The sequence below is a fragment of the Chiloscyllium plagiosum genome, chromosome 10, assembly GCF_004010195.1.
Source record: "Chiloscyllium plagiosum isolate BGI_BamShark_2017 chromosome 10, ASM401019v2, whole genome shotgun sequence".
Classification (NCBI taxonomy): Eukaryota; Metazoa; Chordata; class Chondrichthyes; order Orectolobiformes; family Hemiscylliidae; genus Chiloscyllium; species Chiloscyllium plagiosum.
Window position 1 is genome coordinate 7,874,719 of NC_057719.1, and position 19,975 is coordinate 7,894,693.

At 40.1% G+C, this 19,975-nt stretch overlaps 1 protein-coding gene across 5 annotated transcripts in view; it reads left to right on the top strand.

Moving 5' to 3' along the window:
• The window catches only part of LOC122553367 (centrosomal protein of 128 kDa), a 407,594-nt gene that overhangs the window by 101,245 nt on the left and 286,374 nt on the right, over window positions 1-19,975 (top strand). For all 5 annotated transcript variants that reach the window (XM_043696980.1, XM_043696981.1, XM_043696985.1 and 2 more), the window contains exons 10-12: window positions 3,540-3,614; window positions 5,334-5,460; window positions 17,821-17,981. In XM_043696980.1, coding sequence (XP_043552915.1) covers window positions 3,540-3,614; window positions 5,334-5,460; window positions 17,821-17,981 — 363 coding nt within the window. The remainder of the gene's footprint in view (window positions 1-3,539; window positions 3,615-5,333; window positions 5,461-17,820; window positions 17,982-19,975) is intronic.

Here is a 19,975-nt window from a genome sequence, read left to right on the forward strand (position 1 = left end):
AGAAATCTGAGTTCATCCCTTGTGGTTGGAGGGTTCCTAGGCGGAAGATGAGGCGCTCTTCCTCCAACCGTCGTGTTGCTATGGTCTGGCAATGGAGGAGTCCAAGGACCTGCATGTCCTTGGTGGAGTGGGAGGGGGAGTTGAAGTGTTGAGCCATGGGGTGGTTGGGTTGGTTGGTCCGGGTGTCCCAGAGATGTTCTCTGAACCGTTCCGCAAGTAGGCGGCCTGTCTCCCCAATATAGAGAAGGTACAGAAGCCTGAATACATGCACCAGCTGGGTTTGAAACAGTTTCTACTCTACTGTTGTTCTTCAACCATGTCGTGAAACAAACTCGGTACTCTATGCTACTTTCTCCCCACCCCCACCCTCCTCTAGCTTATCTCTCCACGCTTCCGGCTCTCTGCCTTTATTCCTGATGAAGGGCTTTTGCCCGAAACGTCGATTTTGCTGCTCGTTGGATGCTGCCTGACTTGCTGTGCTCTTCCAGCACCACTGATTCAGAATAAGGATGGTGAATGTCTAACACACTTGAACTTGGCATTCTCGCATTGAAAATTTATGACACTGGAGCTTTCACTTTAGTCAATTACAGTTTAATTGATGTGTGATTTATTAATCTGTACTAAAAATATTAAATTAGCTTATGGGATTTATAAGGAGAAGTGAACTTTTCAGACTCTGATGAATAAGCATGCCTTTGAGTTGAAATAAGGATTGGTCAAACAATACATTCCAGCATTGCTTTGAATACAATGTAAAATCAAAGGCCATGGTAGAAGTACTTCCCCAAATGTGATTCATAAGTAAGAGGGATAGAATGTCACACACACCCTCTCGAGAAAGCATTGTTGTTTAATAAAATGGTGGCTGATCCTTGATCTTAATTCCATTTTCCCTGCCAATCCCCACATTTCTTAACTCTCTTCTGAGTCCAAAACTCTCTTGATCTCAGCCTTTGATATACTCAACAACCCTCCACGGTTTGGAATTCGAAAGATTTGCAACCCTCTGAGAGAAGATAACATAAATATGAGCAATCTAGCTTTTATATGTTAATAATGACAAGTTGTCTAAAACTCAAATTGCTGTAAATTTATGATTAAAATCAAATTTTTGAGATTATCCCATAGGTTTCTTAATGGGTGTGATGTGAATGCATTGTCATTTTCCATGAGTTGCCAATGATTCATGCAGTATTTCTACAATTCTAATGTAATCCAATTCAAAAGAACACATTGTACACTTTGGGCAATCATTGCTATAATTGCTGTAGTTAGGCATATATATATTATTTTAAATACAAATTATGAAGAATGGATTCTTTGGAACTACAGACAATTAGCTCACAGTTGCAGACGTATTGGGGAACCGCAGTACACTGGCATTGTGTTTAAATAAAAAAAAAGTTATTTTCTGTGTTAATGGAGCTTTCAAGTTATGAAGCTTCCTCAATTTTTAAATGCAAGTAGAATATCAGAGCAATGATACTGCTGTTGCTTTTCTTTCACAAATGAACAAATTGTAATAATGTGAAATCACTGGAGGGATTATCTTTATTTTACGGCAATTGTTTCAACTGAATTTTAAAGTAATTGCCAAATAGAACTCATTGCCTATAACTTCCGGTTGGAATGAATCTAATGATGTCTGTGTTACTTGGACCTGTTTGCACAGTTAGATTTTTAAAATGGTTTGGTGCTTTATATGTGACTTGATAATGTCTCTTGGAAGGAAATCTGGTGTCCAGCACTTGAGTGAATTAGACTCCTTAACCAATCAGATTAAAGGATTATAAAATTAGCAGTTAAAGAACTGATAGGCAAGAGTAAATTAAAATTGGCGAATTCAACGTTGTATCAGTTAGAGGAAGATAAATAGAGAGGTAATGAAAGTTTGATGAAAAATGAATCAACAAGCATTTTTTAAAAGGTTTTCTTTAATATTCTAAAATCTTTCCAACAACAACTAAAATTGGAACAAATGAGATCCACCCTTGCAATAATTAATTTATAGTGTCAGGGAGATTGGCTGGTCGTAAATACTACATCTTACTCCATTAAGACCATTCGGACTACTGCTTTTGTCTGTACCTGCTGTGCAAATATTGAAATTTCATATCATGCAATCATTTTGATGATGAGCTAGATCAATTGATTTTGTTTTGATGAAGCTCACAGTGGAGTGGCACATTTCAGGTAGCAACCTTTGGATGTTCTCAACCTTACATTTGACCTTGTTTGAATATGCTTTGAAATTTGTGTATAAATAATGTTGAGTGCTATCAGCTACATTGATTTTGACAACAAATTTTGAACCATAATATTAACCATGGAATGTGAATCGGCTGGAGTGGAGTTCATCTCATCAAGCATTCCCGACATCGTGTGCTCAATAAAAATTTGCAAACAAACAAGGAAACACTTTTTACAAAATAATTTTATTGTGAAAATGTTGCTGAATTTAGTAGGGGGCGGGGGAGGGGGTGAGTTGGGAATCTTAGTGGATGGAAATGGAACAGTTCTAGTACTTGATCATTGTTCACTTCCAGGCTGGGAAAGCTACTGCAACTCTACGTCAACACTGCTTTACAGCCCTGACCTCTTGAAAATGCTTTGCTACACCACAGACACTTATGTACACAACCATCTAGTGCTCCTACTGAATGATAGTGCCATTAATGACAATTGGGTGCATTTCATCAGACGTATGGCAACAATAGCAACTGGGTTGAAAACTGCCCAAATTCAATCCAAATTCAAATCAAACCGGTAGACTGAAGAGACGCTCTTGTCTCAATCCGTCTAGACTTGATTCAATCCCATGCCTCCAAGAAAAGGATTGTGTCTAGCTGACTCATGTACTTTAATATTTATTTTCCCATCAGGTTTATTCCTAAAAGTGCAGAATGTGATTTTCATCAGGGAATATTAGTCAACTAATTGGTTGTCTCTAAATGCCTTCTGAAGTGTTCTCAGCAGAATGTGAACTGTCAAAAGAATCATTGCAATGGCAACTTGGATTTATGTAGCACCTTTAATGTTAACACAAGGTTCCAAGGTGCTATGAAGCAGAAATGCCGTCATCGCTGTCTTGTATGTGTTTTGAGATGCTTAAAAACAAATTGGTAGCTTTGTCTAAAATGCAAGAATTTTTTAATGCATTTTTTAAAAAACTCAATATAGAGTTATATACTCTTATAGTTAGAACTTGAAAATCCTCCATTTCTGTGTAACTGTTCTGCCAGATGCTTTTTATGAATTTCAAAATAGCCATTTTTTATTTCAAAATAAGGATATGATACTGGCCTGAAATAGACAACCTGTTAAAGTTGTGGTCTGACGTCAACAGTTTGAGTAGGCACAGTGGTCCTAGATTTTTCTGTTGAGAGAAGTGTATTATGAGGGGGGAACCAGTCAAGTCAAAAAGAAAGATCAGCAGTGCTCTGAACCACAGAGTTCAGAGCAAGTAACGCTACAGGAGGTTTACGGCATAATAACAACATTTGTATACTTATTTTTTCTTTGCATCATATATTAAGATTGAACAAGAGCTTGATCGTACACGCCGGAAGTTGGAGCAGTCAGAAGGAAGCCGAGAGACACTTGCCTGTCAGGTATAGTGGAGAAATTACCTAATGCTCAGCTATTCCTGTGAAGTGAAGAAAGACATTTTTATTGTTCTCTTTTATCCTTAGGGGATTTATGTAGTTATAACTATTCTCACTGTGTAGAATAAAGCCTCTCCTCCCTAACAATTGTGGCGAACAATACTAAAACTTGGACAGCAAGGTTTGCTGTAGCAACAGCATAAACATTGTTCAGTTACAAGTTGGACTTTCATGTATAAACAAGAAGCATAAGCTGTTTCAACAGCAAACTCTAACTTTAATATGTAATTTTGGCTGACAACTCTGTGCAGTGCAAACTGAAACCAAAAGCTTTCCAATTTATAAGTCTTTCCACTAAGGAGTAAAAAAAAAATCAATTTCTGATTCTTCAGAAAGAAAAACAAAAATTTTTTTTCAGTGTTTATTCACTTTGATCATAATACTTTAACAATCCAAACAGATTCCCACGATGACATGGAACATAGAACATAACAGCGCAGTACAGGCCCTTCGGCCCTCAATGTTGCGCCAATCTGTGGAACCAGCCTGAAGCCCATCTAACCTACACTATTCCATTCTTGTCCATATGCCTATCCAATGACTATTTAAATGTCCTTAAAGTTGGCGAGTCTATTACTGTGACCCTGTGAGTTTGCACATTCTCCCCGTGTCTGCGTGGGTTTCCTCCGGGTGCTCCGGTTTCCTCCCACAATCACAAAGATGTGCAGGTCAGGTGGATTGACCATGCTAATAGTGTTAGGCACATTTGTCAGGGGTAAATGTAGGGAAATGAATCTGGGTGGGTTACTCTTCAGAGGGTCAGTGTGGACTTATTCGGCCGAAGGGCCTATTTCAAAACTGTAGGGAATCTAATCTAAAAAAAATCTGCTTGGTATTGATCTCTCGTTCACTATCACCCCTGTGCTGGCTCACCTGCACTGGCTCCTAGTCCAGTAATGGCTCAGATTTAAAATTCTTATCCTTGTGTTTATATCCCTCTATGGCCTTCCCCTTCGTTGTTACTTTGTCCTCTGGATTTCCCTCCCTAAACCTCTGCTCTGGTCAGCTGCTCTTGCTCCTTTTGGAATGCCCATTAAAGTCTATTATGTGGACTGAGCTTTTGGTGATATCCTAATGCCTCCATATATGGCTGTGTAAAATATTGTCTGAGCACTCTAGTGAAAGTTTTACAATATTAAATGTGCTACATAAATGCAAATAGTTGCTAAATGATGTCAGGCATTCTAATGAAACTCTCTTGGATCCTGATGTATTTTTGTTTCCTGTGGTTTATTTTTCTGTTTTATGTTTGACCATAACTGGAATGCATTAATCTCAAAAAACATCTTTATTTTTGTTAATATTCTATCTCCTGCTGTTTTAGACACCAAATAACTGCAAGACTTTTACATGTAATTCATTTCCAGCTGTGTTTGCTTCACAGAAGCTAGCTGTGGTTCCTTGATTGAACCATTATTTGGCGTCTGTCACATTTTACTCCTGTATTGATGGAGTATATTCAAAACTATTTCTGAAAGAAGATGCCAGATAATATTTTTTATTTCTCCATTGTTCATTGCTCAAGTTATAAACTTGTTGCAATCTTCTATTTAACTGCTGGACACTTCTGCTGCTGAGCACAGAAAACACATGCGTTTTGAAAAGATACGAAATGCAAAAATGGTAATGCTCTGCTGATCCACTGAGTCTTATCTGTGAATTTAGATAGATGATTTGCGGTCTCAACTGTTGAAGACTGAACAAGAACGAGCAACCTTGCAACATAGAATTTCAGAATCACAGCAACGAAGATATCGTGGCGTAGAGGAGGATGGCAGACTGAACCAAAGAGGTAAGTGATAAGTCAGCCACATCTACCGCATTTTTCTCATTGATATATTTGCTGGTTTCTGCATCAGATTACAATGCAGTTTTTTCAGGTAGAAATCAGTCAAAAATGAGTTTAAGCAGCACTTGATTTCAATGATAGTGAGTATGAGACCATGACAGTATTGTGAGCTTTAGCAGAGTGATGGACTTTAGTCCACTGCCTTAAACATTTACTCACTTGACCACCAGATGCTGTGTGTACAATCAATAAGATACACTGCAGCAGCTGTGGACAAGTCAGGCTGAATGAAGTCAGGCCCCTTCCTGGGTTGTAACTTTTCTGATTGAATGAACTTGCCAAAGCTCCTTCAGCGGCACCTTCTAAACCTCAGCATCTAGAAGAACAAGGTGGCAAGCACATGAAAACCAACCATCAGCAAGTTTCTGTCCAAGTCAGACACCATCCTGCCTTGGAGATATATCGATGTCGCTTAATCATCACTGGGTCAAAATCATTGAATGTCTCGATGGGCAGAATGGCCTTACTTCTGCTCCTATGTCTTATGGTCTCCCCCCCCATCAGTATTGTTGGAGTATCTTTAACATGAGAAGTAAAACGATTCAAATAGACAACTCATCATGATCTTGTCAGGGACTAGCAGTAATTACTAGCCTTTCAATGAAGTCCACACATGATATACAATTTTTAAAAATTACTTAGTTTTGAATTTTGTCAAAGACACTATTTGTCTGGTGAAATTTTCTATTTATAGTATTTTGTAAGATTTATAAAACATTCTAATTTATAAAAAAATAACATTTTGGAAGACATGATATAAGACATAAGTTATAGGAACAGACAGATAATCAAGATAAGTATACAAGCTCCCTTCAAAACTCAAATTTTTTATTTCCTCTTTTTTTGCTGTCTGGGAGACGTTTAGTTAAGTAAAACAATTCTTTCAAATGCTTTAATTTGCTTATTTAAGTTTGGTCTTCCTATGATCTTCGTTTTGCTTAACTAAACGTTATCTGAGCATAATGTGTTTATTTTGTTAGTAAGGTCTATCCCCAGCATTGCAGTTAATCTTCTTTAGTCTTCCTGAGCATTTCATTCAACCTAAGAAGACTCTGGGTTCCTTTCTCCAGTGTTGGATTGTCATGTTTGTGATGTGGTATAAACTGAATTGAATAATCCAATATTGTTGAGTAACATGGACCTTGGTTTTGCAATATCTAAGCACAACATTATCAGTTTGCACTCCACTGTAATACATTCTGTTTATTACCTTTTGCATGTTTTGATATTGAAAGTATTGCATATATCTCTTTCCAAATATTCCAAAGCTTTGCATATTTTGGCTATTAAAAGGCAACAATAATTCAAATCTTCCACTTAAATTCACTCTACCATGTTTTATGTAATTAAGATGGATGGCACGGTGGCTCAGTGGTTAGCCCTGTGCCTCATAGCACCAGGGACTCGGGTTCAATTCCCACCTTGGGCAGCTGTTTGTGTGGAGTTTGCACATTCTCCCCGTGTCCTCGTGGGTTTCCTCCCGGTGCTCCGGTTTCCTCCCACAATCCAAAGATGTGCAGGTTAGGTGAATTGGCCATGCTCAATTGCCCATAGTGTTAGGTGGATTAGTCAGGGGTAAATTTAGGGTCTGGGTGGGTTGCTCTTCGGAGGGTTGGTATGGACTTATTGGGCCGGAGGGCTTGTTTCCACACTGTAGAGAATCTAATCTAATCTAATGCAGTGTTATCCTAAGTGAAGGTTGCATTGTGTTGCTACCTTCCAAATGGGACGCTAGTTAGTTTTCATAAAACTGCTGGTTTGGGCATGTGTTGAAGTTGGTAGCACCATTCTCAGAAAATAAATTCCCAGAAGTTTTGCTGATTCTTCTTTAATGAAGACCATCAGATAAGATTTAGTTATCTTATTGATGTGTCTTATTGATGTGTTTGAAATAATGCCTTGTGCAAAGTGGTCATCAGGATAACTCCCATCTGGCACAGGGACTTATCTATTTTCACACTTTACAGACATGCTAACACCTCCTCCTTATGAACCTCAATCCCGTCTAGTCTAATAGCCTGTATCTCAGTATTCTACTTGACAACATTGTCTTTTTCCTGTGTGAATACTGGCGAAAAGTATTCATTTAGTGCTCCTCCTATCTCTTCGGGCTCCACACACAACCTCCCACTACTGTCCTCAACTGGCCCTATCTTACTCTATTTTCTGGATCGGTGGTGCTGGAAGAGCACAGCAATTCAGGCAGTATCCGACGAGCAGCAAAATCGACGTTTCGGGCAAAAGCCCTTCATCAGGAATAAAGGCAGAGAGCCTGAAGCGTGGAGAGATAAGCTAGAGGAGGGTGGAGGTGGGGAGAAAGTAGCAATGCGCCAGCACCTAACCTCTCTACAATCTGCCCTTTAAACCAGCAGAGTTCGGACCCGAACAGGACAAACAGTACAGACTACAGATTCAAAAACACCATCAACAGTTCTCCTTCAAGATCCTTCGCTCCACGCTTGCAGCAATGCGCCGGCACCTAACCTCTCTACAGTCTGCCGTACTCTATGCTACTTTCTCCCCATCCCCACCCTCCTCTAGCTTATCTCTCCACGCTTCAGGCTCTCTGCCTTTATTCCTGATGAAGGGCTTTTGCCTGAAACGTCGATTTTGCTGCTCGTCGGATGCTGCCTGAATTGCTGTGCTCTTCCAGCATCACTGATCCAGAATCTGGTTTCCAGCATCTGCACTCATTGTTTTTACGTCCTATCTTACTCCAGTCATTCTTTTATTTCTGACATACCTATCAAAAGTTTTAGGGTTTTCCTTGATCCTACCTACCAATGACTTCTCATGTCCCCACCTGGCTCTTTTTAATTCTCTCTTTAGGTCTTTTCTGGCTAGCTTGTAACACTCAAGCACCCTAACTGAGCCTTCATGTCTCATCTTTATATAAGCCTCCTCCTTCCTCTTGACAAGAGATTCCACTTCTTTAGTAAACCACAGTTCCCTCTATTGACCACTTCCTCCCTCCCTGACAGGTGCATACTTATCAAGGACATGCAGTAGCTGTTCCTTGAATAAGCTGCACATTTCAATTATAGAGTCAAAGAATCATAGAGATGTACAGCACAGAAACAGACCTCTCGGTCCAACTCATCCATGCGACCAGATATCCCAACTCAATCTAGTCCCACCTGCCAGCACCAGGCCCATATCCCTCCAAACACTCCATATTCATAAACCCATCCAGATGCCTTTTAAATATTGCAATTGTACTTCCTCTGGCAGCCCACTCCACACGCGCACCACTCTCTGTGTGAAAACGTTTTATATCTTTCCCCTCTCACCCTAAAATGATGCCCTCTAGTTCTGGACTCCCCCACCCAGTGTAAAGACCATGTGTCCATCCCCTGCAGTTTCCTTTCCCATCCTATGCATCCTAAATCTTGCCTAATCGCCTCATAGTTGCCTTTCCCCCAGCTATATCTCTTGACCTGCGGTATATGCCTACCTCCAAATCTAACACCTGGCTTGGTTCATTACCCAGTACCAAATCCAGTGTGGCCTTGTCCCTTGTTAGTCTGTCTACATACTGTGTCAGGAAAGCCTCCTGCAAAAACTGACCCAACTAAAGTACTCAAACTATAGCGTTTCCAGTCAATTTTTGGAAAGTAACAGCTACCCTGTTACTTTCGCTCCTATCCAGAATCATCTTTGTAATCCTTTCCTCCATATCACTGGAACCTTTTGGAGCCCTATAAAAAACTCCCAACAGGGTGACCTCCTTTCCTGTTTGGAACCTCAGCCCATACTACCTCAGTAGATGAGTCATCATCAAATGTCCTTTCTGCCACTATAATACTGTCCTTAACTAACAATGCCACACCTCCCCCTCTTTTACCACCTTCACCGATCTTACTGAAACAGCTAAACCCCGGAATTTGCAACAACCATTCCTGTCCCTGCTCTATCCTTGTCTCTAAAATGGCCACAACATCGAAGTACCAAGTACCAACCAATGCTGCAAGTACCAAGTACCAACCCATGCCCACCTTATTCTGGATGCTCCTGGCGTTGAAGTAGATACACTTCAAACCACCTGCTGGTATACTCCTGTGACCTTGAAACCTTATTCATGACCTCACTACTCTTAACCTCTTGTACACTGGGGCTACAATTCAGGTTCCCATCCCCCTGCTGAATTAGTTTAAAGCCTCCTGAAGAGCATTCGCATAGATCCCTGAAAGTTGCCATCCAGGTTGATAGGGTTGTTAAGAAGGTGTACGGTGTATTAGTTTTTATAGGTAGAGGGATTGAGTTTTGGATCCATGAGGTCATGCTCAGCTGTACAAAACTCTGGTGCGGCCGCACTTGGAGTATTGTGTACAGTTCTGGTTGCCACATTATAGGAAATTTGGGGAAGCATTGGGAAGGGTGCAGAGGAGATTTACCAAGATGTTGCCTGCTCTGGAGGGAAGGTCTTATGAGGAATGGCTGAGGGACTTGAGGCTGTTTTCATTAGAGAGAAGAAGGTTAGGAGGTAACTTAATAGAGACATACAAGATGATCAGAGGGTTGGAGAAGGTGGACAGTGAGAGCCTTTTTCCTCGGATGGTGATGGCTAGCACAAGGGGACATAGCTTTAAATTGAGGGGTGATAGATATAGGACAGACGTCAGAGTTAGTTTCAGAGAGTTATAGGTGTGTGGAACGCACTGCCTGCAACAGTAATAGACTCACCAACATTAAGGGCATTTAAATGGTCATTGGCTAAACATATGGATGAAAATGGAATAGTGTAGGTTAGATGGGTTTCAGATTGGTTCCACATGTTGGCGCAACATTGAGGGCCGCAGTACTGCACTGTAATGTTCTATGCTCTGTCTTCAAAGTAATTATGTCTAAAATGTCTTTGGAGAGATTGGATCCTGCAAAACAGATTTTAATTGATCTTAGATAGCATTATGTAGAATGTACATATATAAGCCGACCCATGTCAAAGTTTATACACTACATGAGCTTCCTTCAACCTATCATTCGCATCACAATGAACTTAGTACTAGGTCAAGATGGTAGATAGTTAAAGCACCAAGTCATATGGGTTTCAATAGCTTTCAGTATCAAATATCGAAATGGTGTGACATAATTTAATTTGTACTGAATTGTCATATTATAAATGGAAATGTTTTCATAATTGCTGTATCTTAAACTTAGCTATTCTGAAATATGGTGAAACTTTAATTAACTTAAATAAATCATGTCCCTGAACAAATTTTGCCTTGGGCCTTGTTTCTTCATCCTGGCTTATGGTTATTTGAAGCTTGAGGTGATGGCTGTGGTTGTTGGAGACCAATCATCTCAGCCACAAGATATTGCTGCAGGACAGTGTGTGAGGCATGAACATTGTCAGCTGCTTCATCAATGGTCTTCCCTCCATCACAAATGCATACAAAATGAGCCACATGGCATGCTTTTACACTGTAATAATTCTGTGATTCTGGGATGAGCTCAAGTGGGGATGTTCGCTGATGATTGCACACACACAATAAGTGACAATTAATATTCACCACATATTTAGACAAAGAAGGACTAAGAAAGTGAACTTAATCAGCTATATAGATACTAGGGTCACCTAAACAGGTGAAAGTGTTGGGTTTCTGGATTGTATAGCTTATGTCCTAATTCTTCAAACCCTGCCCACCACCTACAAGGCACAAGTCAGGCACAAGTCAGAACAAGCCTCCAATTTTTCGATGAGTGAAGTTCCAACTACATCCGAGATGCTTAACACTGATCAGGACATAGCAGCCTGCTTGTTTGGTACGCTAAGCATCACCGCAAACATTCATTCCGTCATCTCTGCTACACAGTATGTCGCAGGTACAAGACACCAGCGTCTTTGTTGTTTGTGTAATTCTTGTACACTCATAAGTACTTGTGTGAGTGCTGCTCTTTAAGTTAATTAAAGTTTCACCACATTTCAGAATAGCTAGGTTTAAGATATAGCAATCATGAAAACGTTTCCATTCACAATGTGACAATTCAGTTATGGAACCCCAAAAATCATTTCAAGATTATCAGTCAGACTTGTAATGGGGCTCGCTTATGCTTGTCAGAAGCTGCATATATTCTCACACAAAGCCTTGTTCTCTGTAAACAACAAGAACATATCCAGGCGTTGTGCTTTTTCCCTGAACAAAGCTCGGGGGTGCAGTGTTTCCCTGGGGCATTTCCCATGGTGACATCTTACCCAATTACAATGACTTGCTGGTTTGAAATAAAATCTTAAGAAAAACTGTTGCCCCTGTGCGTTCTCCATGGCAATAACTTGACATTTCAGAGTTCACTTGCCAACCATTCAACACCTTTTTGTCATGCAGTATAAATATTTCACATTGAAATGTTGGTGTTCCTGTCATTCTGTCCTGATGAGCACAAGATGGAAAGCTTCTGTTGCATGCCTGTTTTTACAGAAATAACCAGATTATGTGTTGGTGTAATAATGTTGGAGATGTTCAGGGATGTGTACGCTAGGTGGATTAGCCATGGAAAATGCAGGGTTACAGGGATAGGATGGGGACGTGGGTCTGGGTGGGATGCTCTTTAGAGAGTCTGTGTGGATTTGATGGGCTGAATGGGCTGATTCTATGGTGAGGTATCATTTTGCATACGTAAGATGCCTCAAATAAATAGATAATGAATAAGTAAATTGGTTTCCTTATACATTGGTCAAGGTATAAATATTGATCGGGGAGAAATTCCCTTTTATCTTTAAAACAGTGCCATGGGACCTTTTTGGTCCATCTGAGGAGTATGTAGCTAAGATTTTGGATAATGTCTCACCACCAGTGCTGCATTCTGTATTGCACCTGGACTGTATTATCAGTCAGACTTGCAATTATATGCATAAAATCCAAAGCAATAAAAGCCCTTTTGGGATCAAGCTTTCTACTCTTCTTTGTTTACCGAGCCACTTGTCTGATTCTCAGTTTTGGGAGGATTGTGTTGCTCTGATTCCTTCACAAAGATGTCTGTTACTACAGCGAACAAGGGACAAACCAGGAAAGTCCAGGCCAGTTGGTCTGATCTCAGTGATGGAGAAACTATTGGAAGAAACTCTATGGGACGGAATTAATCTGTACTTGGAAAGGCAGGGATTAATCAAGAACAGTCAGCATGGTTTTGTTAATGGATGGTCACATCTGTCAATTTGATTGAATTTTTTGAAGCGGTGATAGGTATGTAGATGAGGGCACTGCATTCGATGTAGTCAGTTTGGACTTCAGCAAGGCTTTTCATAAGATCCCATGTGGGAGACTAATAGGGAAGGTAAGAGCCCATGGGATCACAGAAAATCTGATGAATTGCATCTGAGTGGCAGGAAAACCTGAATGCAGGAAGTAAGTTTGCAGATAATATGAAAATTGGTGAGGTGGTAAATAGTAGGGAGGATAGCCTTAGATTACAGGATGGGCTAGTCAGTTGGGCTGATCAGTAATAAACAGGATTCCATCAGGACAACTGTGAGGTGATGCACTTGGGCAGGAGAAACAAGGCAAGACAATGAATGATGAATGGTAAGATCGTGGGAAGCACCAAGGATCAGAGGGACCTTCATGTTGTCACAAAGCTGGTCCCTTTTTTCTAAAAGCTGTTCCCTTTGTCAAAGATACTGTGTCCTTGGTTTTTTTTTAGAGGGGCCATAAACTAGCTCCCGGTTCTGATTGGACTGGTTTGGTATAGGGATTAAAGGGTATTGAGAGGCCTTTTTGTTTATATGTAAACAGATGAGACTTCAAGCCAAAGTGGTCATGTTTTAGAAGTGACCTGTATAATGAAAGGGGAGTGGTCAGCTCTCTAGCTGAGAAATTCAGTTCAGACCTAGTTAGGAGTTCAACAGTGAGCTGTGTGGAAACTCACTCCCTCTTTCTGCCCTTTTAACTTCAACCTGTAAGCATCTGTTCCATTTTTTTAACTGTGTTTTAAGGGGGTTTGCTTATTGGGACTGTTGTGTACATTCGAAACAGCATAATTAAGTCTAATTTGGATAGATTGAGTTCCCTAGAGGTTCTTTATTCTGTAGTTTGTGTTTCTTTCGTAATTCTATGAATAAATTTCTGTCTGTTTTTAAAACCTAGTGGTCTACTTAGCTCACGTACTCCGGGTAATTTTCACTGTCCACTTCCTGAAATAAATTGCAAAGTTACAGTCTGGATTGCCTGCTCAAGAATGTTTAGAGTGGTCTGGCCTAGTCCATAATATTATGCATATTCAGTGGTTTTTAAGGTAGTGAGACAGGTAGATAAAGTGGTCCAGAAGTCATTTGGGATACTTGGCTTTATTAGTGAGGCATAGAGTTTAAGAGCAGAAATGTTATGTTGGAACTGTATAAAACATTGTTGAGGCCTCAGCTGTTGTGTGCAGTTCTGTAATTCACCTTTTAGGAGGAATGTAATTGCACTGGAGAGGGTTCAGAGGAGATTTATTTAGACATTGCCTTGACTGCATAATATTAGTTATGAAGAGAGAGAGAGAAAGAAATTGGATAGACTGGGGTTGTTTACCTCAGAGCACTGGAGGCTGAGGTGGAACATGACTGAGATGTATAAAACAATGAGGAGCATTAATAGTATAGACAGAAACTTTTTCTCTTCACAGAGGGACCAATGACCAGGTGTTATAGATTTTAAGATAAGGGGCAAAAGCTTTAGAGGAGATGTAAGGAGGAACTTTTTTCACCCAGAGGATGGTGGGAATCTGGAATTCACTGCCTGTAAGGGTGGCAGAAGCAGAAACCCTCATAACATTTAGGAAGTATTTAGATGTGGGATGATGCCAAGGCATGCAAGGCTATGGGCCCAGTGTTAGAAAATGGGATTAGAATTGTTAGGTGGTTGTTTTGATTGGTATAGACTCAATGGGCTGAAGGATCTTTTGCTGTGCTATAGACCTGTATAATTCTCCTTTAGTTTGCACATTTCCCCTTCTCATGCGGATTGATATGTCAGTAGGAATCTAGTCCACTTGTTCCACCTGTGGGGAGACTAGTCATATTTTTATTAGTTCTTATCTTTGGTTGTGGGAATTTTACACTTGTTGTCTACTCCTAAATTCATTGTAACCTTAAATATTGTTTACTTCAGTCGTAGTTGCACCATATATTAATTTGAAGACCAACATCAAGTCTTTAAAAGAAGTTTACTTACTCTGAAAGATCCGCTAATACAAATTTGAGGTCTTGGACTTTTCCTTCGTACATATCTGTGTTCTAGGCTAGTTACAAAGTTACTACGACAACAGGAAATTCATCATCCTGTTGACAGCCGTCATTTGATTTAATCTGATTTCACCCAGTGAAGAGTATAAGTAAGATGATTAAGTTAGGAAGTCCTATATGATGGAGTGTAGTACAAGCTGTTCCAGTCACAGGACATTATTTGAGCTTTTGCCAGACTTCTGTTTTAGACTCATGATTCAGAAATGGAGGTTGGGGAAATTAAGTACATAAATAAGACACATTAAATCTGAAATAAAAAACAGCATTAGTTGTGGTTAATCATAAAATTACTGAAATTTCATCAAAGATTTATCTGGTTTGTAGTTTGAGGAGTTTCATATTGAAGTTAAGGAGCTGGAGTTTGAGCCATGGACATTGTGCAACATCAGAGAGTAGGAAAGTTACCTGGAAACTTCGCTTCAGGAGGCAGTCACTCCCTCAGACTAAACCATTCAAATTTGGTGTATGATCAGGTTAACCCGGCTTTCTGTCCACAGATGTTGCCAGACCTTCTGTGTTTTCCCAGCGATTTTCATTTTTGTTGATTGATTACTTGTTTTAAAAATATTAATGAAGTCACAGCAAAGTATGTGGTCCATTCGGTCAATAGTTGGGCTCCTGTAGTAGTACTGAAAATGTGTTGCTGGAAAAGCGCAGCAGGTCAGGCAGCCTCCAAGGAGCAGGAGAATCGACGTTTCGGGCATAAGCCCTTCTTCAGGAATTGCGAAACGTTGATTCTCCTGTTCCTTGGAGGCTGCCTGACCTGTCGCTTTTCCAGCAACACATTTTCAGCTCTGATCTCCAGCATCTGCAGTCCTCACTTTCTCCTCCTCCTGTAGTAGTAGCTGACTACAGTGGAGGGGATGGACAATAAATCCCAGGCTTTTTTGCTTGACTGGCTTTGCTTCAGCAGCAGGGATTGAGCACTTTGAAGCACTGTTATATGATGCAATTGGGCAGGTCTGCTAATTGTTAAAAAGAAGAATTCTGCTTGGAATGCAAACGTTATCATCTCATCAACATCTCATTGATCAATAGAACACAAGTAAACTGTAGAAAATGAAAAGGCCATTATTCATCTGAATTGGTGGTGTGTTTTTAGAGATGGAAATGTGTTGCTGGAAAAGCGCAGCAGGTCAGGCAGCATCTAGGGAACAGGAGAATCGACGTTTCGGGCATTAGCCCTTCTTCAGGAATGAAGAAGGGCTAATGCCCGAAACGTCGATTCTCCTGTTCCCTAGATGCTATTCCTGAAGAAGGGCTAATGCCCGTAACGTCGATTCTCCTGTTCCCTAGATGCTGCCTGACCTGCTGCGCTTTTCCAGCAACACATTTCCATCTCTGATCTCCAGCATCTGCAGACCTCACTTTCTCCTCATGTGTTTTTAGAGGCCAGGCACTGATGTGTTCAAATCCATATTTATGCCACACAATGAATGATATCTTCCTGTTTATTTTTGATTTAATTTGATTTGAGTTTTAGTGAATAAATAATATCTAAGGAGAAAAAATGCTGGGCAACTGCTCTGGGAGTCTGAGTCCAGAGGCCCAATTATAACTGGGAGTGGTATGGATGGGTAAGGGTTAGGTGAATAGAATGAGCAGGAAATCTCTGCACTGTTAACAAGATGAAAATGTTGGGATAGTGAGCAAGCAGCTCCCAAACTTTCATTAAAAGGAATGAGTGGAATGAGCATGAAGCCTCTATACTATTGTCAGGATAACAATATGAGGGAGAATGAATGTAAAGTTCCTGTTCTGTTACAAAGATAAAAATTAGCAGGAGACAGTGAATAGTCAATGCCCATATGGTAACCAATGTTACTGTTGATGCTGTTCTGACTCCCGAACTTGCATGTCACTTGTTATGTAATCTCAGTTTCATGTGATTAGACTTTGCAATCATTTTGGGAAATGGACAGCCCCATCTTTTTTCTCCACTCAGTCAAGAGTTTTCAGACTTTGTCATCAAAATGCTACAAGATAAATTTTCTGATGTCTTCCTGTAAGTCTTAATGAAAGGTTAGGGACTTCTAGAGAAACTCTGTTCCCCTGTGCTCACTGGAACAACCTAACAATCACCATCCAGCAGGCTAATGAGGAACAGTATCAATGGCATCAGCCCTAGAACCTAGCTTAATTGTAGAATGAGATGCAGTGACTTCTGGTGCTGCGGGTAGGGGGTGGGGTCCACATCTTATCTGTCTCTACTGTATTTTTACCCCTTCAGGTCACTCAAGTTTTCCTTGTGTTCACTGCATCCTTCAGCATACAAATTATTACGAAGAATTTACAGCGTCCTAACAGGCCATTCAACCCAACATATCTATGCAATGGTTTATGTTCTGCAAGAACTTCCTTTCAATTGTCATCTGACTATATTAGGACATGCACCAATTCCTTTTTCCCTTTCTCCCAAATGTGTGTCAATGACCTCAAGCACTTTTGTTAGCATGTTCCATATTCTTAACTATAAATAAGTTTTGTCTGGATTTGTTAATTACAGTCTTGGGGGAGTGGAATTAATTACATACCTAGGACATTGGAATTAATTGTATTAATTACTCTTTGAAAGAGCAAGTACAACGAGGGTGGGCTGCATGGCTCCCGTCTGTGCTGTACTATGCTGTAATTCTATGACAGAGGTAGTTTTCATGTGTTTCTACTGTTCACTCATAATGTAACATCTTGAGGAATGTCTTTAAGAAATCTTCACTATTAAGTTGTTTAATTGTTGTGCACAGATCTCCCATTGACTTTGCTCATGGTGGGTTGATGATTTTGTTGGAAACCGGGATGTTGATGAACCTGGAACCTGGGATGGATCTTTCCATTTTGAGATATTCACATAGTATTTTGAGAGGGTCCTCCAAGTTTTGTTTCACAATTTCTTTGTGTAGCTTTCAATCTCTGTTTTAAAGAAGTTACAAAAATGCTCAAAATAAAACATAAAACTTTTGGACTTTACAGCAAGCTTTGATTTAAGTTTTTGTAATATTATGGAGAGTTGGGTGATCACTGGTAGATTTTCTTTTTGTTCTCTCTTTGTCTCCTTCTTAAATGTTAAGTTTCATGTCTTGCAGTGGCTGGGATTTCAGAGCATGAGAAACAGTTGTTGGAGAAGCAGATTTTGGAGCTCCGAGCACAGCTGAACTGTAATACTGTGCTTTCTGAGGTGGAAGAGCTAAAACGGTCCCTTGAGAGAAAAGACAAGGAGAAATCTCAACTTTCTGCACATATTGAGGTAACTTTAATGAGCTGAGTGAGTGATGAAGGAGTCTCTTAAAATCTCTGTTGCTGGAAATGCATTACAGAACTTTAATCAGTTGGATTGAATTTTTGTTTTTATAATTGCACTGTTACAGGTAAATGTAACATTAATTTGAAAAGTGCACTTATTCTGATCCAGTTTGAGGCACAGATTTATTCACTGGAAATTACAATGTCATAGATTAATTGTCAGCAGATTTGTCACTCTGCAATGACACATGTCTCTTCCTTTTGAATTAAAAAGGTTGGATGATATTTGGTGTTTAGTTAATTTGCAAAACAACCCCCTCATGGTCCAACTTAGTGACTAATATTTCTTGCAACTTCCATCATGTGTTTGTAAAACATCTTAACCTTTCTGTGTGACCATCAATGTAAAGGTTAGTATGACCCAGAAAGAATTTAACTTGTCATTTGACTATACTGAACACTTTACTCAGGAATAGCAGCCCTGTAATTTCTTTTAAGCTATAACCCAAATTTGAAGTTATCAATCTCCATTGCTGGAAGTTATTATTCATGTCTCCAGACTTTATGATGTGAAAATTTCGAGAAATAAAAATGTGGAAGTGTTATCACGCTGTGAACCTGAACACTGGAATTATCCTGAACCTAGCAAGGGTAAGATTTTAAAATTATATTTTGCAACATGTACTGTATGTGCACTCAGTTGCATCTAAAGTTGTATAATCCTTCTTATAGTTGTGGTATGCTCAATAAATTTTTTGGTTGTGGCAGAAAAAAAACAGAGAAAGACTTAGATTTATATAATGCCTTCATGACTTCCGACATCTCAAAGCACTTTATAGCTTCAATGAAGTAATTTTAAGTGCAATCAACAGTGATGTTGTTGGAAACAATGATTAAATTTATTCTAATCTGGTACAGTACATGTCAGATATTGTACAGCGAAGGTAGAAATTGCTACTCCCGGTGGTATGACTGATAGGTGCAGTTTAATCCAGACAGTGGGGATCTAGCCCACTGGCTGGGTGCTGCTGAAAACCTCCTTTGGGTAAGACCTACTGTATTAAACCAGAAGCAGACTTTTCAAGCTTGCAGCTCTTCATTGTAGGTAGTGCCACTGGAAAAGGAATGTGGAAGCCTAACACTATGGAGTGGTTAATTAGATGTACTTGCCACTAGCAGGTTGCTATCATTCCAGAAAGATGTCCCTACTTACCACACAATTGAACAATGTATGACTTTCAGTGACTGTAATGTCAGGTATGCTAAATGTACCACCAACTGGCAGATGGTATCAAATAGCATGTCCTGTTCTGAAGCCACTAGGCAAGTTGGTGCTGAAAATATGAAACTCCTGGCAGACAGTACCCCCAGCCCCGGAAAAAGGCTTCCCTATATAGGCAAAAGGATCACCAAAAGCTTGCTGGCTCATTTACTATTTCACTACACTATTTACCACTATTTATAGCACTATTTACAATATTGCTTATTGCCTCTCCACAGCTATTTTTCTCTCACGTTGGCTGATTGTGATTCACTCTGAGTCTGGGAACAACAAATGCGAGAGACAACTGCCTGGCGACTGTAGGACTTGCTCCTCAGCAATACTTTCCATTCTGCTTCAAGAGGCAATTGGTCCTCAATCAGTCAAGCCCTTGATTAGATTTTCTCAGACATTCAGCAAGCTATCAGGGAGACTTTGCCCACCACCACTCCTTAGCATTTTTAGCACTGTCCCAAATATGACTTATCTATTAGGGTATACCAAAAGGGGCAGAGATGCCTTGGTCATAGAGTCATGGAGTCATAGAGACGTACAGCACGGAAACAGACTCTTTGGTCCAACCTGTCCATGCCGACCAAATATCCCAACCCAATCTAGTCCCACCTGCCAGCACCCGGCCCATATCCCTCCAAACCCTTCCTATTCATATACCCATCCAAATGCCTCTTAATTATTGCAATTGTACCAGCCTCCACCATTTCCTCTGGCAGCTCATT